This window comes from Tursiops truncatus, chromosome 7, assembly GCF_011762595.2.
Source record: "Tursiops truncatus isolate mTurTru1 chromosome 7, mTurTru1.mat.Y, whole genome shotgun sequence".
NCBI classification, from domain to species: Eukaryota; Metazoa; Chordata; class Mammalia; order Artiodactyla; family Delphinidae; genus Tursiops; species Tursiops truncatus.
The window spans coordinates 91,515,693-91,540,175 of record NC_047040.1 but is presented as its reverse complement, the minus strand read 5'-3'; the positions used below and the strand labels follow the sequence as shown (position 1 = coordinate 91,540,175).

Genomic DNA, 24,483 nt, shown 5'->3' with positions numbered 1-24,483 from the left:
CAACCTTATGGTTGTGAGCTCCATTCATGCAACAGTAGTTTATGAATTCTCATTACTTTATAGCATTTAATTCAATGAGTTTATCACAATATATTTCTCTGTTTTACTGTGGCTGAATAAATATTGTAGATATTCTACTGTTGATTCTAGTTCGGTTGATTATAAATAGTGGTGCTATGAACATTTTCAGGCAGGTTTTATTTTTGGGGGGGTGGTCCACATTTGTACACATTTCTCTTGTGTATATAAATAGAAGTGAAATTGTTGGGTTACATAGTATATATATGTTTAGATTTAGTAGATACTGCCAACTAGTTTGCCAAAGCATTTATGCTCCAACCAGCAGAGTGAGAAGAGCTACAATTGCTCCACATTCTTGCCAGCCCTTGATATTTACCATGGTTTTGATTTAAGCCGTTCTGGCGGGTATATAGTAGTATAACACTTTGGTTTTAATTTGATTGAATCAATAACATGATTATTTATCTCATCTTCATCAGCACTTATCTCAGAGCAATTACAATATGTGCATCTATATAGCATGTGCTCAATTGCTGCATGAAAATGCTTGCTAATTGCCCTTTGGTTTATGATATGAAAATTCCTTACTGAAATGCAGAAAATACCTGAAAGAAAAATATGTTCAATTATTTTTTGCATAACTTTGCTATGACCTTAATTGTACTAAACAAAAACTAGGGAAGCTTAGATGCTCTGAAAGAGAAGTCTAGGAAAGGTCTGAGAGAGTCACGGGAACTGTGAAAGGTCTAGTTATTACAAAGTGATGGATTTATTCAGAGGAGAGTCTTCAAGATTTGTTACAATTAAAAAAAAAAAAAAAGGGCTTCCCTGGTGGCGCAGTGGTTGAGAGTCCGCCTGCCGATGCAGGGGACACGGGTTTCGTGCCCCGGTCTGGGAAGATCCCGCATGCCGCGGAGTGGCGGGGCCCGTGAGCCATGGCCGCTGAGCCTGCACGTCCGGAGCCTGTGCTCCGCAATGGGAGAGGCCACAGCAGTGAGAGGCCCGCGTACCGCAAAAAAAAAAAAAAATTCTCTCTGTACTGAGACCTGAGTAAATATATTGTAGATAGTTCTATTTAGATGGAGAGTTCTTCAAAGATGACAATTGTCCCTTCTGCTTTGCCGAATAAAGGGCTCTGCCCTGAGTTATCACTCAGTAAAGCTGGACTGGCTGAGAAAGGATTTTTTTTTCCTGGTTTCTCTGCTGGTCTTATTTTATGTTTAACTATCTCTGAGGGGTAAGTAATTACGATACATCACAGCTATTTTAAATTTACTCCCCACTGTTTTAAACGATCAAGCTAACTCATGATCTTGCTTTGCAGATGCGTGAATGCTGCCGATGGTGAAGGGGGAGCAGTGGATAACAGCCTTTGCGACCAGGATGAAATTCCCTCAGAAACCCAGTCTTGCTCTCTTCTGTGTCCCAGCGAATGTGTCATGTCTGAGTGGGGACCTTGGAGCAAATGCCCACAGGTAATTTCTTTTCCCTTGTCAGTGGCCTAATCCTCCAGGGCTGCCATCCCTTTTGTTCTCTGCACTTTCACAGTGCTTCTCTCCAAAGCATTCTTCTCATAACATGGGAAAATAATTTTGCCCAAGAAAGAAAAAAAAAAAAATTTCAACAAGTGAAACTGAGCAATTTAAAATGCCAGTGCTTCCTTTAAGGCCTTTATCCTGGGAACACGAGCAAGGAAAATGAGCCTGTAATGATCACACTAGGATTCGAATGCACGCCCATTGTTAAAGGGGCTTCTTTGGTACCAAAATGATCCTCATTATAATCTGTTGGTTCTAATCCATTGTTACCCTTGCAGAATCAATATATCTAAGTAGCTTAACTCCACTGTGTGATTTAGCTTCCGTTAGTGATGATCTGTTTTTGCCTTGTGCTATTTTCCCAAAATGAGGTGTTCTTTTGCCATGGTCTTCTTCCAAAGCTGACCAAAAAAACACTTTTTTTTTTAAAAGTCTAAAGCACTTGCCTTTTTCCTCTTTTTTTTTTTCAAAAAAAAAAATGGAAGCATAAGAGGAGTATGACAAAATATTCTTCACGTAGCGTGGTTCGACTTAATAATCTCAGAAGATAACGTTGGATATTTTATACTTAACCTTTCTGCCTAAAAAGCTAAAAATCAAAATGAGGATGAGGAGCATATTTTATGGCTCCAAATGTTGGGAAGGAAAGAATTAGGATACTTTGATTTCAGTGGTGATACTGACAATTTATGGAAAGATTGTGGAAATCTTTGTATGAAAATGGAAAATATTTTTTAAAATTTTATTGCAGTGTAGTTGATTTACAATGTTGTGTTAATTTCTTCTGTACAGAAAAGTGACTCATTTATACATATATATTTTTTCATATCCTTTTCCATTATGGTTTGTCACAGGATATTGAATATAGTTCCCTATGCTATACGGTAGAACCTTGTTGTTTATTCATCCTGTATCTAACAGTTTGCCTTTGCTAATCCCAAACTCCCAATCCATCCCTCCCCTGTCCCCCTCCCCCTTGGCAACCACAGGTCTGTTCTCTATATCTGTGAATCTGTTTTTGTTTCACAGATATGTTGATTTGTATCATATTTTAGATTCCACATATAAGTGACAATATGGTATTTGTCTTTCTCTTTCTGACTTACTTCGCTTAGTATGATCATCTCTAGTTGCATCCATGTTGCTACAAATGGCATTATTTCATTCTTTTTGATGGCTGAGTAATATTCTATTTTATATATATATATATATACACACACACCATACCTTCTTTATCCATTCTTCTGTTGATGGACATGTAGATTGTTTCCATGTCTTGGCTATTGTAAATAGTGCTGCTATGAACATAGGGGTGCATGTATCTTTTCAAATTATAGTTTTATCTGGGTATATGCCCAGGAGTGGGATTTTTGGATCATATGGCAACTCCATATTCTTAGTTTTTTGAGGAACCTCCATACTGTTTTCCATAGTAGCTGCACCAATTTACATTCCCACCAACAGTGTAGGTGAGTTCCCTTTTCTCCACACCCTCTCCAGCATTTGTTATTTGTAGACTTTTTAATGGTAGCCATTCTGACCAGTGTGAGGTGGTAACTCATTGTAGTTTTGATGTTCATTTCTGTAATGATTAGTGGTGTTGAGCATCTTTTCATGTGCCTATTTGCCACCTGTATGTCTTCTTTGGAGAAATGTCTAGGTCTTCTGCCCATTTTTTTGATTAGGTTGTTCGTTTTGTTGTTGTTGAGTTGTATGAGCCATTAGTATATTTTGGAAATTAAGCCCTTGTCAGTTGCATTGTTTGCAAACATTGTCTCCCATTCCACATTCTGTCGGTTGTCTTTTCACTTCGTTTATGGTTACCTTTGCTGTGCAAAAGCTTGTAAGTTTGATTGGGTCCCATTTGTTTATTTTTGTTTTTATTTCTATTGCCTTGGGAGAGTAACCTAATAAAACTTCGGCATGATTTACGTCAGAGAATGTTTTGCCTGGAAAATATTTTTGAAGTTAGTTAATACCTTATATTAGCAGTTTTTAATTGTTGATTCCTTATTAATTATTGAAAATTTATCTTTGATGTTTCTATAATTCTATTCCTGAAAGGGATTTTCCTTGTTCTTTGGGGATAGGACAATACAGTATTAAGATAAAGAGGGGGCTTCCCTGGTGGTGCAGTGGTTGAGAGTCCGCCTGCCGATGCAGGCGACACGGGTTCGTGCCCCGGTCCGGGAAGATCCCACATGCCACGGAGCGGCTGGGCCCGTGAGCCATGGCCGCTGAGCCTGTGCATCCGGAGCCTGTGCTCCACAACGGGAGAGGCCACAACAGTGAGAGGCCCGCGTACCGCAAAAAAAAAAAAAAAAAAAGATAAAGAGGCACCAATAAAGGATAATTTGTAGGAGTGGAATGCTCGTCCTACTAAGTTATACACTTATTTTGTGTATAACTTGAATATAATGAGAGTTCACATTTCATGAGGACTTACTTTGTGCAAGACGTGTAAGAATGATTCCCTTTAGCTCTTCCAATAATCCTGCTAAGTACCTCCTGTTACCAGTCCCATTGGACAGCCGAAGACACTGATTCTCAGAAAGGCTAAGTAGCTTTCAGAAAGTTTCACATTTACTAAGTGACGGAGCTGGGGATGAGCTGTATTCTGTCTGATGGAGCCAGTGCCTTTGATCTCACATTCTTGGCTCACTTATCTTAGAAGAATTAAGGTAGATTTAGACTCACTACTTCTCTTTCTTTAAGTTGCAACATTTATTTTAAGAACAAAGCTAGTTGTTTGAGCTGTCTGTATGATTATTCCATGACTGAGGACATACATTCACACTTTAGAAAGTGTGGCAGCATATACTCTTTATTAATCAACCTGCAGAAGAATTAGCAACCTGAAGAAGTTTAATTAATTGCAGAGGTCATTATCTTCCTCACTTCTTTTTTTCTAATTTGCTCACAGAAGACTCCATCAAGCTGTAATCACTTTGCCATGAAAACGTTGCCCCCTTAAGTCAAGGCATCTGGCCACTGAGCTAACATATTTGTCTTGGGAGCATTTTATACAATGTTGTGATGGCCCTGGCATTCTGTGTTTGCTTCTTCAGGTTTCTTGGAGGCAATTTCCTTTAAGGTCTGCTTCTCTAAACATAATCACTTTATTTTTGGAGTGTTTAGAAATTGGAGCTAGAGAGACTATTTTAACTTCCTTTCATGTGTCTGTGGAAGATGACACAGACAGTCACTTGCCTGTCAGCATGAAGTGAGAAGGTTGTTTTTTAAACTGCTTCTATTCCTTCTTCGTTACATAGTAATAATAATAGCTCGGACAACAACAACAATACTGTCATTGAGCACATCTTAGGGAACTGACACCGTGCTGAAGTTTCATAACTGCACTTTGCTAAGATGTTAGAACACTTATCCACGGTCACTCAGGTCTATCCGACCACAATGGCCTCGTCCTTTCTCAGAGGCACCCTGCTCTCAAGTGTAAATAAAGACTTTAGAATGGGGGAAACAAAAAAAGGTAATCAGGACTCATGCCTGAGTGTTTTCTCTATCTCCAGATACGTTGCATCATTTTAATAAATTGCAGCATCTTGGCATAATGCCCCAACATCACGGGTACTTAAGTGGTGCTTGATGGTGATCATGGTCATGATTATAGCAAAGTTAGCAAGCTGGATCCGCGTGCCTGAAGTTTAATTAGCACTTCAGTGTGCATTTCCTGAGAAAAAAGGAAACCATTATTGTATAATTGTGCGGATTCATGGATTCTAAATATTGGCCATTATTTTACCAAGTTCTCCTTGCTAGTCTGCAGTGTGACATATGTTAATGAAACCAATTCACTGTTATTTTTTCTTCTTCTTCTTCTTCCCAGGACAGTTCTTTAGAGCCAAATGCATAAACAAACAAAAAAATAAGTTCCCAAAAAACCCACCAGTATTTCTGAGACAAAAATATGTTTCTGTTATATATCCACAAAATGCTCTGAAATTTATATTTTGATTTAGCTATAAAAACGTTATTTATTGTGAAATAAGCTTACTAATGTGTTTAAACATGGTTAAGTAATAGATTTGGCAGTTAATGAAAAGAAACTCAGCAAAGCCAATTAACTAATTAAAACTAGTTCTTGAATTCCTGTATGTGTCCTACCCTCTGAGGCCAAACATGTCTACCAGACTATCAGTGCGTCGAGGAGTTTACAGCTCTCAGTATCTTTTATAAATACGTACTGTATAGGTGCAGCAGAGGATTCAGTAGTCACACAGTGTTCCCTGATAAGATGGTAGGCACTATATAAAATAATTAAAAATCGACTTTTCTAACCTCTGGGTCAATGATCTTCACACAGATCCTCTGCCCCAGCCCGGAAATTCCGAGTCAGTATGCCTGGAGTGGTTCCCATGAATTTCCATGTCTAACAACTTTCCAGGTGATGCTGATTCTGCTATTCTGGAAACACCTTTCCACTCACAAGGCTCTTGGTCATTACCTCTAAGTCATGTTCTTTTTCAATCTCATTTGAATTACAGTTTTTTGCATAATCCTACTTATTCATTTTTGGGGGAACTGGCATTTTTAAAATTTATTTTCTTCCACGTGTATTGAGGTATAATGGACATACACCACTGTATAAGTTTAGGGTATACAGCATAATGATTCGACTTATGCGTCATGAAATGATTACCGCAGTATGTTTAGTGAACATCCATCATCTCATCTACATAGAACATTAAAGAAATAGAAAAATATTTCCTCTTGTGATGAGAACTCTTAGGATTACTCTCTTAACAACTTTCCTATGTAACAGACAGCCATGTTAATTACATGCATCATGTTGTACATTACATCCCTGGTACATACTTACCTTATAACTGGAAGTTTGTACCTCTTGACTGCCTTCCTCCAGTTCCCTCTCCCCCCACCTCTGCCTCTGCTAACCACAAAGCTGATCTCTTTCTCTATGAGTTTGTTTGTTTTTGAAGTATAATTGACCTACAACACTTTGTAAGTTCCTGTCACACAACATGCTTCAGTTGAATACTGAATAAGCACCTAGCATTATGTGGAAACTTAGCTTATATTTATAGATGCTTTCCACCTGCCAGACAATGTACTTAGCACTTTATTATTTCACTTAATCTGCATAATGTGAGTATGAAATAGATACTATTATCCCCACAATGTATAGATGAGGAGACTGAGTCTCAGAGAAATGAGTAACCTCTTGCTTTTAAAGAGCAGGAAGAGGCACAGTGACTATGTAAGCACAGGAGACCATATACCCTCCTACCCCACTGCAAAAGAAATAGAAGCCACACTTCCTGTAAACTTGTAGTCTCCTTTTCTGGTTTACGTGGTTATTATATTTGTGAAGGAAGATATTTCTAAATTGAACAGTCTACTTCATTTGAATAGTTTGCCAAAGAAGGAAGAGAAGGGAGTCATGACAGAGGGTCCGAGCTAATGCCCTGAAATACTTGCTGGCTATGTGATTGTGGCCAAGTTACTTACACTTCTGAGTTGTAGGTTCCTTATCAGAAAAATAAGGATAATTACAACTGTTTTTCCAGATTGCTTAAGGATTAGAGATAATATCTGTAAAATGAATAGCACAGGATATTACCAAATGCAGGTTTGTTTAAAAAAAAAAAAAGAGGAGGCAGGAGGTGAAGGAGGAAGAAGAAGAAGCAAATCACAGTTCCCCCTTATATTGTTCATAATGTCAGGAAACAGAAGACAGCTGTACATTTTCTAAGACATACGGGAAATATCCCTTCCCCCCACACAAAATGAGTTAACGCTTGGTCTTACAGAAATAAAATGTCACCTTCTTTGCTGAAAAATGACTTATGCCTAATTTAATAGTGGTCCCCAAAAGCAGGGCATCCGAATGACAACTCTGAATGGATGGGTTACTGCACGTACAGTAACTGCCAACTGCCAATTATAACGAAAAGGAAACAAGACAGAGGCAGTAAAAATTGGAATGGGACCATTTTAACTGTCCTGGGAAGAACTGGAGACTATAAATGGATCAAGCAGAAACAAACACAATTCAAAGCAGAATTTGAAGAAAATGGAAAACTATGTGTTTCACTTATTTTCATGTTCTGTTTTTTTTCTTGTTCCCATAAGATACACACACACATCAACATATATGTATATTTTTTGACTCCAATATGCTCACTTCTGTAGAATGCTTTAATGTGAAAGGAAGCTTCTGGAATTATACATCTAAAACCTTTTGAAATAGTGTTCACTCTCTACAGGCATGTGTGTATGTATCTACATATATGTATAAGTACATATATGTATATATTTAATAGTTCATTGTTTATTACCCAATATTGCTCTTTAATCTACTTAATGTTTTCCAGTTTTTATTCCTTATCCTTCATACTTCAAAATTATGCTGATGAGTATTCACAGAATCTTCAGGAGAGGTTTATAAATTACTGAATTCACAAACTTCTCAGACCCTGACACACCTGAAGGGATACATGGTTCTCTTCATTTATGATACCAACCCCAACAGAAAATCTCCATTGAGAATTAAAGAGTTCCTATTTATGATTCTCCTTGGAGGCTTGACAAAGAAATTTCTTAAACAATTGTATTGATAAGAAGCAGCGAGGAGGGTCTTGGAGATGAATTTCCAAGCTGCTGTATACTTTACAGAAGGAAGCCTGCACAAACCCTCTCCAGAAAGATGACTTAAGTTTAGCAAACGTATTTGAACTTCAGTTGATTCACTCCCAGCTGAATGCATCAAAGGCTGGCTAGAGCTGCAGCTGGGCATCTTCTCACACTGTGGAAATTGGAGGCTCATTAAACAGTGGTCCGAATGCAACCTCACGATCAAACAGTGATTCAAACCTTTGCATTATCACCAGAACAACCTCTGGAGAAAGATCATAAAGGGAAACTTTGCAAAGAAACTATATAGGGCTTAAGTGTCATCAAATCTAGATTCTATCATAGTCTTAGTGTACTTCCAAAATACATATTTTTTCTAGACTTTACTCTTTTCTCTAATTCTCTATCTATGCAGCATACACTAATGAAAGCCAGTGCAGATATATACCAGCATGTACACACTGCTATTACTCCTGCAGGCAAAGACACAGACACTGCTTTAAAAGAGAAGGAGAAATTCATGCCAGTTTTCTGATAAGTGCTCCAGAATTAAACATTTGAAGTTAAGAAAAATAACTTTTTCTTTTTTTTTTTTTTCATTTTCATGGTGCTCCTGTGTTATTTTTGGTAAGGGCTATCAACAGTGACCTTCTATTGCTGATGACTCAGCATTTTCAGTACCTTGGCATTACCTCTGAAAGTTTCGTTTCCAGGAAAGCAATTTACCCCAATGTTTACGACTTGTCCTCAGCTCCAAGTGCTTCATCAGCCTTTCCTCACAGTCTGTAACATGCACATGACACCCTCTATTTGTCTCTGGAGGGCATGTGTAATGATCACGACCCTGAGGCTGCCCAGTGCTTTCCTTTGACTCACAACTGAAAGCCAGAGGAGAAAGATGATAATTTCCTATATTCTGGATTGCAAATTCTGGTTGCTTCTGTTAAATTGATACTGGCTCTTGTCAGAAGCCAGTAATTCATTACTCAGGGACTTGTGGAGTATTTCACCCCTGTGTGCAGTGAGCTTTCATATCACTCAGAACCATTCTGATTTCCACAACCACATTAGGTCCTATAACAGAAGGTATCTCATTTCATTCAGGTTAGCAGCAAATGACAATCCTATAGAAGCAGTCTTTGAGCTGCTCCACTTTTTAAAATTTAATGTTTGTTATCGTTCTTTTTTATGCAGTACAATTTCTGACTCTCACTAACACCAATCTGAAGTACAAAATAAGGGTTCCATTGCTCTCAATGTCTCTGTCTATGCTTGTCTTTCTCTCTCCCTCTCTCTCTCTACCTGTCTTTTTTTTTTTTTTAAACATCTTTATTGGGGTATAATTGCTTTACAATGGTGTGTTAGTTTCTGCTTTATAACAAAGTGAATCAGTTATACATATACATATGTTCCCATATCTCTTCCCTCTTGCGTCTCCCTCCCTCCCACCCTCTCTACCTGTCTTTATCTCTACTTTATAATATAAATTCTCAGAAAAAATTATGTAATAAGCCCCATAAATTAATCACCCAACTTCAATATTGATCGCCCAGCTTCAGTAGTTATCTACATATGACAGTTTTACTCATTTCTTCTTCCCCAGTTCTTATCCCTTCTCCTATAAATGACTTTATAAAAGTATATCCCACACTTTGTATCATTTCATCCATAAATACTTTTATATATCTTCCTAAGAAATAAGACTAATTACAATGACAACAGAAAAACCGCAGTATTTTTTACACCTTGAAGGAGGATGATTTTCAAAAAATTAAAAACATGACTCTCATACAAAGTATCAAAAATTAATTAACTCATTTATGATTAAAGCAGCATGATTGTAAGGTTCAAGGAGAATTGGAGAGGACAGAGAACTTCTAGCAAGGACGGAATATCAGTTGTTTTATTTGGATTAGATTCAATTCATGCTCCCATTGTAAACTACTAAAAGAAAAGCAAAATATATAAAACAACAGTTTTTAGACATTGGTCAATAGGTAGCATGGAACCATGATCCTAAGGGAAGAAAACCAAATGAGGTGAGCCTTACAATCACCATGGCTTTCTGGATAGAGAATTTTCTGGATTATGGTGCCAGGAATGATACCCCAACAAGAATATAGTGAAACGGCAGAAATCAGAGGTCTGAGAGGTAGAGGAGGCTGAAATCTGAAGGGCAAAATATTGAAGAGAGTAGAGCTAGGCAAAGAAAGAAATCTAGATCTCCATATAGGGGTCCCTTTAAGTCTTTGGTTAAAACTAATTTGCACATGCATGGAGTGAAGCTCCATGAGTTCAGACAAAGAATGACTCCTGGGAAGCTGCAAGGTGTACACATTCCGAAGGTCACATAAGTCTGGGAGATATTTCAATTCTACCCAGCCAGTTCAGAGATACCTCTTCAAGCCCTCAGGCCGTTTGACAATGACCTGACAAGGGTTATGCCCTAGAAGAAGGGCTAAATTAGCCCTTGTGTAAAGTCTACTCTGCAATTACCCTAATGAAATTTAGACAAACCTTAGAAGGATCAAGGAGATCCACCAGTAACTTTACTGCCTTCCAGAACAAACTTCAGCACACTTAAATGGAAGACAAAATTTGTTTTAATTAAATAAAAATTGAACAGTGTAACATTCACAATGTCTAAGAGTGATTTGTGACTAGAAGAAGGCATGATCTGGGCTTAGGCACTGCTAATAATATTTTGTTTTTTGAGCTCTGATCTGATGTCTAATTAAACTATTGAATGTTTTTATATATATATATATATATATATATATGTATATATATCTCGCATTCAGCATGTTTTCTAAATTTTCTTATTAATTCTGGTAGCTTTCTTTATTGGTTCATGTATTTAGGTTTTCCTCATCATATAATCATACAACCTATATATAATCATATAATCTGAAAATAACTATTTTTATCTAGCTTTTTGATATTTATATCATTTTATTCTGGACATATTTTATTAGAAGGAACTTTCTAAATAATGCTAACAATCAAATAAAAATTATTTCAGTTTTTTACTGGTTTCAATCATAATGTGATGCTTGAGCCATTCTTTTAAATAGAAGTTTAGTTGATTTACAACATTATATTAGTTTCAGGTGTACAGCATAGTGATTCAGTATTTTTCTAGATTATACTCCATTGAAAGTTATTATAAGATAATGGCTGTAATTCCCTATACTATACCATATATCCTTATTACTTATCTATTTTATACATAGTAGTTTGTATCTCTTAGTCTCATACCCCTAACGTGCCCCTCTCTACTTCCTTCTCTCCATTGGTAACCACTAGTTCGTCTTCTGTATTTGTGAGGCTTTTCTCTTTTGCTAAGTACATTCATTTGCATCATTTTTTAGATTCCATATGTAAGTGATATCTTACATTATTTGTCTTTCTCTGACTTATTTAACTAAGCATAATATTCTCTAGGTTCATCCACATTGCTACAAATGGCAGAATTTCATTCATTCTTTTTTATGGCTGAGTAATATTTCATTGTATATATAAAATACATCTTCTTTATCCATTCGTCTGTTGATGGACATTTGGGTTGTTTCTTTATCTTGGATATTGTAAATAGTGTTGATATGAACATTGGGGTGCATTCATCTTTTTGAATTACTGTTTTAGTTGGGTTTTCTTCTGGATATATAGCCAGGAGTGGAATTGCTGGTTTGTATGGTAGTTCTACTTTTAGTTTTTTGAGGAATCTGCATACTGTTTTTGATAGTGGCTGCACTAATTTACATTCCCAGCAACAGCGTACAAAGGTTTCCTCTTCTCCATATCCTTGCCAACATTTGTTATTTGCAGACATTTTGATGATAGCCATGCTACAGGTGTGAAGTGATATCTCATTGTGGTTTTGATTCACATTTCTCTAATAGTGACATTGAGAATCTTTTCATGCGCCTCTTAGCCATCTGTATGTCTTCTTTGGAAAAACATCTATTCAGTTCTTTTGCCCATCTTTTTGATTGGGTTGTTTGTTTTGTTGATATTGTGTTCTATGAACTGTTTATATATTTTGGATATTAACCCCTTGTTGGTCATATCATTTACATGTATTTTCTCCCATTCTACAGGTTGTCTTTTTGTTTTGTCAGTGGTTTCCACTGTTATGTAAAAACTTTTCAGTTTGTCCCATTTGTTTATCTTTGCTTTCATTTCTTTTGCTTTAGGAGATACATCCAAAAAATATTGCTATGATTTATGTCAAAGAGTGTTCTTGCCTATGTTCACTTCTATGAGTTTTATGGTTTCAGATCTTACATTTAGATCTTTAATCCATTTTGAGTTTATTTTTGTATATGGTGTGAGGTAATGTTCCAATCTCATTGTTATGCATGTAGCTGTCCAGTTTTCCCAGCACCACTTATTGAAGAGATTGTCTTTTCTCTCTTGTATATTCTGGCCTCCTTTGCTGTAGATTAATTGACTGTAGGTGCATGGGTTTATTTCTGGGCTCTCTATTTTGTTCCGTTGATCTCTGTTTTTGTGCCAGCACCATGATGTTTTTATTCCCGTAACTTTGCAGTACAATCTGAAGTCAGGGAGGGTGATACCTCCAGCTTTGTTCTTCTTTCTCAAGATTACTTTGGCAATGAGAGGTCTTTTGTGATTCCATATGAATTTTAGGATTATTTGTGCTAGTTCTGTAAAAAACGTCATGGGTACTTTGATTGGTATTGCATTAAATCTGTAGATTGCTTTGGGCAGTATAGCCATTTTAATATTAATTCTTCCAATCCAAGAGCACGAGGATCTCTCTCCATTTCTTTATATCATCTTCAATTTCCTTTATCAATGTTTTATAGTTTTCAGAGTACAGGCCTTTCATCTCTTGGTTAAGTTTATTCATAGGTATTTTATTCTTTTTGATGTGATTTTAAATGGGATTTTTTTTTTTACTTTCTTATTCTGATAGTTCATTATTAGCATATAGAAAAGCAACAAACTTCTGTATATTAATATTGAATCCTGCAACCTTGCTGAATTCATTTATTAATTTGAATAGTTTTGGGGTAGAGATTTTAGAGTTTTCTGTATAAAGTATCATGTCATCTGCTAATAGTGACAGTTTTACTTCTTCTTTTCCAATTTGAATGCCTTTTATTTTCTCTTTTTCTTGTATGGTTGCTGTGTCTAGGATTTCCAATACTATGTTAAATGGTAGTGGGGGAGAGGTGAGAATGGGTATCTTTGTCTTATTCCTGAATGTAGACGAAAGGCTTTCAGTTTTTCACTGCTGAGGATGATGTTAGCCGTGTCATAAATGGCTTTTATTATGTTGAGATAAATTCCCTCTATACCAACTTTGATGAGAGTTTTTATCATGAATAAATATTGAATTTTGTCCAATGCTTTTCCTGCATCTATTGAGATGATCTTGTGATATTTATCCTTCCTTTTGTTAATGTAGTGTATCACATTAGTTGATTTGTGAATCTTGATCTATCTTTATAACTCTGAAATAAATCCCACTTGATCATGTTGTATGATCCTTTTTACATATTGTTGGATTTGGTTTGCTAATATTTTGTTGAGGATTTTTTGCATCCATATTCATCAGAATAATTGGCCTGTAATTTTATTTTTTTTGTAGTGTCTTTGTCTGGTTTTGGTATCATGGCAAGGATGGCCTTGTAGAATGAATTTGGGAATGTTCCAGCCTCTTCAATTTTTTGAAATAGTTTGAGAAGGATAAGTATTAGTTCTTCTTTGTATGTTTAGTACAATTCCCCTGTGGAGCCTTCTGGTCAGTCCTGGACTTTTGTTTGCTAGGAATTTTTGTATTCACTTTCATTACTAGTGATCAGTCTCTTCAAATGATCTGTTTCTTCTTGATTCAGTCTTGTCAGGCTGTGGCTTTCTCGAAATTTGTCCATTTCTTCTAGGTTGCCCAATTTGTTGACATAATAACTGTTTGTAGTATTGTCTTATGATTTGTTGTATTTCTGTTGTATCATTTTTCATTCCTTCTCTTTCATTTCTTATTTTGTTTATTTGTCCCCTTCTCTTTTCTTCTTGGTGAGCCTGGCAAAAGGTTTATTAATACTGTTTATCTTTTAAAAAAAAAACCTGCTCTTGGTTTCACTGATCTTTTCTATTTTTTTAATCATTATTTTATTTCTTCTCTTATCTTTATTATTTTCTTCCTTCTGCTGACTTTGGGATTTGTTTGTTCTTTTTCTGGTTCTTTTAGGTAGTAAGTTAGGTTGTTTATTTGGGACTTTTCTTGTTTCTTGAGGAAGGCCTGCATTGCTATAAACTTCCTTCTTAGAACGACTTATGCTGCATCCCATAGGTTTTGGAGTATTGTGTTTCCATTTTCATTTGTCTTGAGGTATTTTCTGATTTCTTCTTCGGTTTTTTTCATTAACCCATTGGTTCTTTAGTAGCATGTTGTTTGGACACCATGTTTTTGTTATTTTCCCATTTTTCTTCCTCTAATTGATTTCTAGTTTCATAACTGTTGTCAGAAAGAGGCTTGATATAATTTCTATCCTCTTAAATTTGTTGAGATTTGTTTTGTGGTTTAGCATGTATTCTATCCTGTAGAGTATCCCACGTGCACTTGAAAAGAACGTGTATTCTGTTGTTTTTGGGTGTAATGTCTTGTAGATGTCCATTAAGTCCTATGGTCTAATGTGTCATTTAAGACTGCTGTTGTCCTATTGACGTTTTTTTTGTTTTGTTTTGTTTTATTTTTTTTTTTTCAGTCTGGATGATCTCTCCATTGATGTAAGTGTGGTGTTAAAATTCCCGACTATTTTTCTATTTTTTGTATTATTGTGAATTTCTCCTTTTATGACTATTATTATTTGCTTTATATATTTAGGTACTCCCATACTTGGTGCATATATTTTAATGAGTGTAATACCCTCTTCTTGTATTTGTCCCTTTATCATTATATAATGCCCTTCTTTGTCTTTTGTAATAGCCTTTGTTTTAAAGTCTGTTTTGTCTGATATGAGTATTGCTACCCCTGCTTTCTTTTCTTTTCATTTTCACTTTTCACTTTCACATTTTCACTTTTCTTTTCATCTTTTCTTTTCATTTTCACTTTCAGTCTGTCTGTTTCTTTAGCTCTAAAGTGAGTCTCTTGTAGGCAGCATATTGAATGGTCTTTTTTATTTATCCAATCAGCCACCCAATGTCTTTTGATTGGAAGATATAGTCCATTGACATTTAAAGTAATTATTGATAGGTATGTACTTTTGCCATTTCATTATTTGTTTTCTGGTTGTTTTTGTAGCTCTTCCTGTTCATGTCTTCTTTTTGTTTCTTCCCTTGTTGATTGATAATTTTCTTTAGCAATATGTTTGTGTTCCTTTGTTTTTGTTTAACTGTTGTAGGTTTTGAGTTGTGGTTACCATGGAGTTCATATACGTTGACCTCTAACTATATCTACTTGTTTCAAATTGGTAATCATTTAAGTTCAAACAGATTCTAAAAGGTCTACATTTTTTACTCCCCTCCCCCACATTTTGTGGTTTTGATGTCATGTTTTACAGCTTCATGCTTATCCCTTAACTCTCTCTTGTATAGTTGCTTTTACAACTTTTTTTGTCTTTTAATCTTCATAATGGCTTACTTAAGTGGTTGATCCTCAATCACTACTATAAATTTGCCTTTCCCAGTGGAATTTTCCCTTTCCTGTAGATTCTTACTTTTTTCCTACTTAGGGAAGACCTTCTAACATTTCTTTTAGGCGAGGTTAGGATCGATGAACTCTTAGTTTTTACTTATCTGAGATATTCTTTATCTCTCTTTCTATTCTAACTGATAATCTTGCTGAGTAGGGTACCCTAGGTGCAGGATTTTCCTTTTCAGCACTTTGAATATTTCATGACACTCCTTTCTGGCCTCCAAAGTTTCTGTGGAGAAATCAGCTGATAACTTTATGGGGATACCCTTGTATGTGACACTTTGTTTTTCTTCTTGCTACCTTTAGAATTCTCTCTTTACCTTTAACTTTTGCCATTTTAATTATGATATGTCTTTCTGTTGGTCTGTTTTGGTTCATCTTGTTGGGGATCATCTGTGCTCCCTGTACCCAGATATCTATTTTCTTCAGTTTTGGGAAGCTTTCAGCCATAATTTCCTCAAATACATTTTTGATCCCCTTCTCTCTCTCTTCTCCTCCTGGACCCCTATAATGTGAATTTTGGTATGCTTAATGTTATCTCATAGATCTCTTAAATTGTTTTTTTAAATTTATTTTCCTTTAATATATTTATTTATTTATTTTTGCTGTGTTGGGCCTTCATTGCTGTGTGCGGGCTTTCTCTAGTTGCAGTGAGTGGAGGCTACTCTTCACTGTGGTACGCGGGCTTCTCATGGCGGTGGCTTCTCTTTGTTGCAGAGTATGGGCTCTAGACATGCGGCTTCAGTAGTTGTGGCGTGCGGGCTCAGTAGTTGTGGCTCGCGGGCTCTAGAGTGTAGGCTCAGTAGTTGTGGCACATGAGCTTAGTTGCTCCACTGCATGTGGGATATTCCCAGACCAGGGATCGAACCCGTGTCCCCTGCATTGGCAGGCAGATTCTTAACCACTGCTCTACCAGGGAAGTCCTGTTTTTATTTTTTTAATTTGTTTTCTTTTTGCTGTTCTGATTGGATGATTTCCATCATTCTGCTTCCAGATCACTTTATGCCTTCTTTATTGCTTAGTCTGCTATTCATTCCTTCCTGTGTGTTTTTTATTTCAGCTATTGAATTCTTCATTTATGATTTTGTCTTTTTTATATTTTCTATTTCCTTTCTTATTAACACATTCATTGTGGACATCAGTTCTTTTCCTTAATTCAGTTAACATTTTTATTACCAATGCCTTGGATTCTTTATCTGGTAAAATGTTTATTTCTGTATCATTATGTATTTTTTCAGGGGTTTTCTCTTGCTCTTTCAGTTGAGACTAGTTCCTCTGCCTTTTCATTTGGCTTAACTTTCTCTGCCTTTCGTGCATATAGCAGTCTTGAAAGGTGTTCTTATGTGGGAGCACCCCTGTACAGACTGCATGTGCCCAGTGTCATTGGTGGGAGAGCTGGATTTGATGTGGATGCAAGTCACATCTTTCCTCAGGGTTGCTGGCAGCTTTTGCCTGGTAGGGGCTAGATGCTAGAGCTGGTGCCAGATGTTGGGCAGGACTTCCCCTCTGTTCAAGGGCCATCACTGCACTGTCAAGGGTGGGGTCTGATCCCAAGTTTCTAGAGCAGAAGCTCTGAGAGTTGGCCCCAAGGTGGTCCTGTTCCCTTTAAATGTATGTTTTTCCCTCTCCCTGTACCAGGACCCTTACCTCAGAGGGGCAGAGTGTTGAAGCAAGAGGGGCCCATGCAGGCTCTTGGCTCATATCAGCAGCAGACAGAGGTTAGACACACTGCCTGTACAGGTGCTCATGGCTCCATTCAGATGCAGCCTTAGGTGCAAGTCCCCTTGGTCCTTCAGAGCTAATCACTGCCCCCAGCCTCTGTTGCCCCTGCCCTTTTGTGGAACTGCTCCACAGGGTAGGCAGGGCCCCTGTAGACTCTTGGCTTATATCAGGAGGTGAGCTGTGGTGGAGCAGCTGCCATCAGAGATCTGGGCTCCTGCTGAGGCACTGCTTGTGTAAACACCACCAATGGCCACCGCCTCCCCACCCGGGCTCCTCCCTGGGATCAGGTCGCCTCTGCGTCCTATGGTCTAGTCCTTTCCCTGCTTGTGGCCACTCCAAATCCAGTGTCACAGCATGGAGTGAGTGGAGCTGGAGTGTTCATTTGTCTCAGGCTGGGGCATGTGTCAGGGCAGCCCAGGGAAACCAGCAGCTGCTAAAGCCAGACCCCTCTCCATCCTGCCTTGGGGGCTAGCCAGCCCCACACATTCCTCATGAGCAGAGTCCAGGCTTCTAACAGCCCTTCTTTTATTCCGGGTTGTCGTCCAACCAGCCAAGGGGGCTTGTCTCCACTCCATATTATCCCTTGAGTTAATTGTGAGAATAATATACATATATTTCAGTAAGTTTTAAAGTTTCCCTTGGGGAGGAGGCTTTCTGTTTCTGTTATTGTATCTCCTTTCATTTTCATCTCATTTATTTTTTTTCTCTTCATTTATTTTGGCTAGATAGCCAGAAGTTTGTCTATTTTAGTTTTAATTTTTTTCTCTCAATTCTAGTCTTTTTATTTTCTAGTTTATTTTTGTTTGTTGTACTTAATCTGTTTGGGGGGGGTTTAAGGTGCATATTTTTCCAACTAAAATAAAACACTTGTTAATGTGTGTTAATACTGCATTTTGTAGTAATGAAAACATTCAAGGATGTTAATATCAAGGATATTATAGGATTTATTTATAATAGAATTGGGCAGGGTGAGACCAGCTGGAATATTAAGAGTTTTGCTCTGACCTTAAGTTTGATATGAAGTATTCCCATTTTCAGTGTTATCTAAAAAGCTCATCAAAATACAGATGCTCTGTGTCTTACATACACTTTGTAAAACAGCTGTTTACGTTTTTAAATTTCAAAGCTTTTCCTACTTATTTAATCTTTTTTTATTTATTTCTATTTCCATTTTAAAAAAAGTGGTTTGCAAATGTAAACTATATAGCTAGTGGGAAGCAGGCACATAGCACAGGGAGATCAGCTCAGTGCTTTGTGACCACCTAGAGGGGTGGGATAGGGAGGGTGGGAGGGAGATGCAACAGGGAGGAGATATGGGGATATGTATATATGTATAGCTGATTCACTTTGTTATAAAGCAGAAACTAACATTGTAAAGCAATTATACTCCAAGAAAGATGGTAAAAAAAAATGTGGTTTGCTTAGGAGACTTGTGTGTGATATTTGTTGATGTCAACAAATATTGACATATGCTTTTTTCAACAATATGCTATGCTTGAAAAAAATGAGTTATTGCCTTTCTTAGGATGCATGCACATATATGGAAAAATTCAGCTCTATTTATAGTAGTTTTCAATATTCTTGTGTCCATATTTGTCATTAGCCATTTGAAAAGTTATAGACTGACAGTGGTCTACTAGAGCATGCTATTATGATTGTATTTCTGTCAGATTCTCCTTGCTTTTATAATTGTGTTTCATTTCTATAGTTTGATACCATGGTATTTAGCACAATAAACTTCATAAATGTTTGCTTCAATGGATCTTTTTCATCAAAACTTTGCCTTTTTATTCTATTTTGTCTTCCTTCTACTTTACTTTCTTTTTATTTGTGTTATCTTCACTCAATATTTTCTATGCTATTTTCTTTTGAAAAAGACTTCTATTACAAGTATACCTTCATTTTCTTTGGCTTTTCATAGGACCGTTTAAAATTTATTCTAATTTTTAAAACTGGCATCTGTTGTGTTTTATGCTTTAAAAGAAGGATCCTTGAAGTTTTGACTGTTTCCATTTGCTTTCATTTTTCTATGCACTTGCATAATTTAACATTACTACTTTCTTTCATTTTTATAAACAATATTGAATATATATCTCTGTTTCAAACTTATGAAAAATATTAAATTATGAACCCTGTATATCAAAGATATTTAGCTTGTTTTATTTCTTTCCAAAACTTCCTATCTTTGTCAATATAATCTGGTATTATAGGTAGGTGATTTTTTTGTCAGTTTCTGTATCTTACATAATCACATATTATTTGTAGATTTCAACATAGGAAATGTTAATCTTTTTCTCTTTTCCTATTAGACCATTTTTGCTTTTAAGAGCACGTTACACTCTAATTGTTGTGTTTTAATTATATCACCTCAAGTAAGTTGAAATGAAACCTCATGTTTCTCTTTACTTCATTTTAACAAAATTTCAAGTTCAAGTGTTTTAGTGTATTCTAAGCCCATAACCATTTTTCCTACACTACCTCTCATTTTCACCTATTACTAGATGCTTCTTTATCCGTGTTGCATTATTCTATTATCCACTGTTGTATGGCTTAGGTCTTTATATCTGCATTTTCCCTTTCCAATTCTAGGAAATTTTTAATAATCTTCTGATGAGGTATAAGTGTAATACATTAAAATGCACAAATCTTAAGGTTACAACTTGATGCATTTTTACTTTTTATACATCTGATTAAGCACCAAACACATCAAAATATAGGCTAATTTTAGTACCCTATGGGTGCCTTAATGCCGCTTTTCAGTTTATATGCCTAGTTCCCTGCCCCAAGTTAGTCACTCTCTGTACTTCTTTCACACCTATTCCTTTTGCCTGCCTTGAACTTCACATAGTTGGAATAATGCAATATGTACTCTTTTATGTCTGAAATCATTAGCTTAATATTTTGTCTTTTACATTATAGAAATGGAATCACACAGTATGTTTTTGTGTGTCTAGCTTATTTTGCTCAATATAATGTTTTTGAGATTTATGAGTGTTGTTGAGAAGGTCAGTAGTTTGTCCTTTTTTGTTACTAAATAGTATTTCATTGTAGGCATCATTTATTTATGTATTCTCTTGTTAGGGGGCATTTGAGTCATTTTCAGTTTAGGGCTATTATGAATATAGCTACTGTGAACATTCTGAGTTATTTTGTGGATATATGCACTCATTTCTCTTCAGTGCATATTTAAGAGTGAAAGAGCTAGGTCATAAAATAGGAGTATATTTATTATTAGAAACGTTCAGGCAATTTTCAAAGTTACAGAACTATTTTATACTACTTTTAGCAATATATGAAAGTTTCAGTTCCAATACAACCTCACCTACATTTGGAGTTTGGGGTTTTTTCTCTTATTTTTCCTTCTTAAATTTTAGACATTCCATTGGGTTTGTAGTAATATCTCATTGTTATTTTAATTTGCATTTCCCTGATGACTAATAATATTGAATAACTTTTCATAGGCTTCTGGCCGTTTAGGTATCTTATTTGTAAAATGCCTGTTCAAATCATTTACCTGTTTGTTTTTTAAATGCATCGATTTATTTTGGGGGGAGAGGAGGTGGTTTTCTTCTCCCCCCCATATTTATTGAGAAATAATTAACACATATCATTGTGTAAGTTTAAAGGTATATAATGTAATATTTTGATATGTATATGTATTGTGAAATGATTTCCACAATAAGGTCAGTTAACACATCCATCAACTCATACAAATGCCTTTTGTAAAAGTTTTGTGGTGAGAACATTTAACATCTACTCTCTTAGCAAATTTCAAGTATGCAGTACAGTATTGTTAACTATAGTTATCAGGCCATATGTTAGATCCCCAGAACTTATTCATCTTGTAAGTGAAAGTCTGTACCTTTGACCAACATTTCACCATTTTCCGTACTCCCTAGCCCATGGCAACCACGATTCAACTCTGTTTTTATGAATTTGACATGTTTGATTCCACATATAAGTGAGATCATAACAGTATTTTTCTTTCTCTGTATGACTTATTTCACTTAGCATAATGCCCTCAAGGTTCATCCATGTTGTCGCAAATGGCAGGATTTTCTTTTTAAAGGCTGAATAATATTACATTTATATATGTGTGTCTATATATGTACATATATATATATATATATGCCACATTTTCTTTATCTATTCATTTGTTGACTGACACTTTGGCTGTTTCCATGTCTTGGCTATTATGAATAATGCTACAATGAAAATTGAGGTGCAGATACCTCTTCAAGATGGTGATTTCACTTCCTTTGGATATATACCTAGATATGGGATGGCTGAATATTATGGTAGTACTACTTTTTTTTTTTTTTTTTTTTTTGCGGTACGCAGGCCTCTCACTGTTGTGGCCTCTCCTGTTGTGGAGCACAGGCTCTGGACGTGCAGGCTCAGCGGCCATGGCTCACGGGCCCAGCCGCTCCACAGCATGTGGGATCTTCCGGGACCGGGGCACGAACCCATGTCCCCTGCATCGGCAGGCGGACCCTAAACCACTGAGCCACCAGGGAAGCCCAGTAATACTATTTTTAATTGTTTGAGATACCTCTATACTATTTTGCATGATAGCTATACCAGTTTATATTCACAGTGACAGTGCACAGTGGTTTTCTCCACATCCTTGCCAACAGTTGTTATCTCTTGTATTTTGGATGATAACCATTCTAGCAGTTAAGAAGTGATATTTCATTGTGATCTTGATTTGCACTTTCCTGATGCAACATCTCTACAGATGTTGAGCATCTTTTCCTGTACCTGTTGGCCATCTGTATGTCATCTTAGAACTGCTTTTGTTGAATCCCATAAATTTTGGTAGGTTGTGTTTCCATTTTTACTTGTCTCAAAATATTTTTTAACTTCCCTTTTGATTTCTTCTTTGACCAATTGGTTATTCAGGAGTGTGTTGTTTCATTTCCACGTATTTGTGAATTTTCCAACTTTTCTCCTGTTATTGATTTTTAGTTTCATACTATTGTGGTAGGAAAAGATACTTGATATAATTTGAATTTTCTTGAATTTGTTAAGACTTGTTTTATGGCCTATCGTATGATCTCTCCTAAAGAATTTTCTGTGTACTCTTGAGAATAATGTGTATTCTACTGCTGCTGAATGAAATGTTCATAAATGTCTGTTAGGTCCATTTTGTCTACGGTATTGTTCAAATCCACTGTTTACATTTTGATTATCTGTCTGGATGATCTATCCACTGTTGATAATAGGGTATTAAAGTCCCCTACTATTGTTATTTGCTATTTATTTTTCTTTTTAGTTCTGTAGGTATTTGCTTTATATATTCAGGCACTGCAGTGTTGGGTGCATACTTAACAATTGTTACATCTTCTTGATGAATTGATCCATTTATCTTTATATAATGACCTTCTTTGTCTCTTGTGACTATTTTTAACTTAAAGTCTATTTTGCCTGCCATAAGTATAGCCACTACTGCTCTCTTTTGGTTTCCATTTGCTTGGAATCTTTTTCCCTCCTTTCACTTTCAACTTATGTGTGCTTAAAGCTAAAATGACTCTCTTGTAGGCAGCATATTGTTGGATTTTTTAAAAAATCCATTATACCATTCTGTGTTTTTTGATTAGAGAATTTAATCCATTTATGTTTCAAGTAATTATCGTTATGTTGTCTTATTGCCATTTTGTTAATTGTGTTCTGTTCCTTAGTTTCCTTAGTTTCCTCCTCTCTTGCTTGTCCTCTTTTGTGGCTTGATAAGTTTTTGGGGTGATATGCTTTAATTCCTTTATCTTAATCTTTTGTGTATCTGCTACAGATTTTTCCTTTGTGGTTACTATGGGGCTTGCATAAAATACCTTATAGTGGTAATATCTTATTTTAAGCTGATAACTTAACTTTGATAGTATAGAGAAAGTCTATACTTTTTCTTCCCTCACCTCACATTCTAGGCTATTGCTGTCACAATTGGCATCTTTTTTAATATTGTATAAACAATAACAAATTATTGTAATTATAGTTACTTTTAATACCTTTTATTTTACCTTTTAAACTAGAGTTGAAAGTGATTTTCTTACCAAAAGTGGGTATCTGGCTTCTCACCGCTCTGAATCCAATAAAGAGGCAAGGTTGGTGGAAAGGAAAGTTTGTTTTATTTTGGATGCTGGCAACCTGGGTGGGGGGCAGGGAGGGCAGACTGCTGTCAAAAGGCCAACTCCCCCCCAATGACAATCCGAGGGCAAGAGCTTTTATAGACAAGGGAGGGGGCTACATATAGAAACAGCACAGTGAGCTCTGACAGTCACCTTGAAATTGGTCATCTGGTGGTCTGATCAGTGTCATCTTGATCGTTTTAGGTACAGTTAATCTTCAGTTCCAGGGTCAGTTTGTTCCCATTTCTTTGAGGCCAGTTCTCGGAATGGTGGCAGCTTATGTTATGGCTACAGCCTGGTCATCCTGTAGTTAACTCCTGCCACCTGGTGGGGCTTTCAGTATCTATAACACAGCTCACAGGATATGGCTCAGAATACTATGTATAGCCCTTGAGGAGGAACTAAAGGTCCTTGACTTTGCTTAATGACTAAACTATTATTATTTTGTCCTGTTTGACTGCCTTCCTTGGCTTCAGCATCTTCTTACTTCTCTGATTAAACTTATTCTTTGGCTAAAGTTTTTCCACAGGCAAAAGGCAGGCAGAGGACGTGGTGGGGGAAGGACCGTAGGGTCCTGCTCCATTTCAGTTTATGCACCATCAATACATACTAGAGAATCTGACCTTGACTATATATTTACTTGTGAGTTTTATACATTCATATGTTTTTATGTATATTTTGTGTTGTGATTGCAGAATTCTTTGTATTTGACTTTTGACAATTTATTTATGTGTCTTGCTCTAACTCTTTTTAGTTTCAACCTGTTGGGGATTTGGGGCTTCATGAATCTGGATGTTCATTT

The 24,483-nt window shown here is 36.3% G+C and overlaps 1 protein-coding gene across 1 annotated transcript in view; it reads left to right on the top strand.

Moving 5' to 3' along the window:
- The window catches only part of THSD7B (thrombospondin type 1 domain containing 7B), a 764,324-nt gene that overhangs the window by 664,804 nt on the left and 75,037 nt on the right, over positions 1 to 24,483 (top strand). The window contains exon 16 of the mRNA XM_033860221.1: positions 1,346 to 1,496. Coding sequence (XP_033716112.1) covers positions 1,346 to 1,496 — 151 coding nt within the window. The remainder of the gene's footprint in view (positions 1 to 1,345; positions 1,497 to 24,483) is intronic.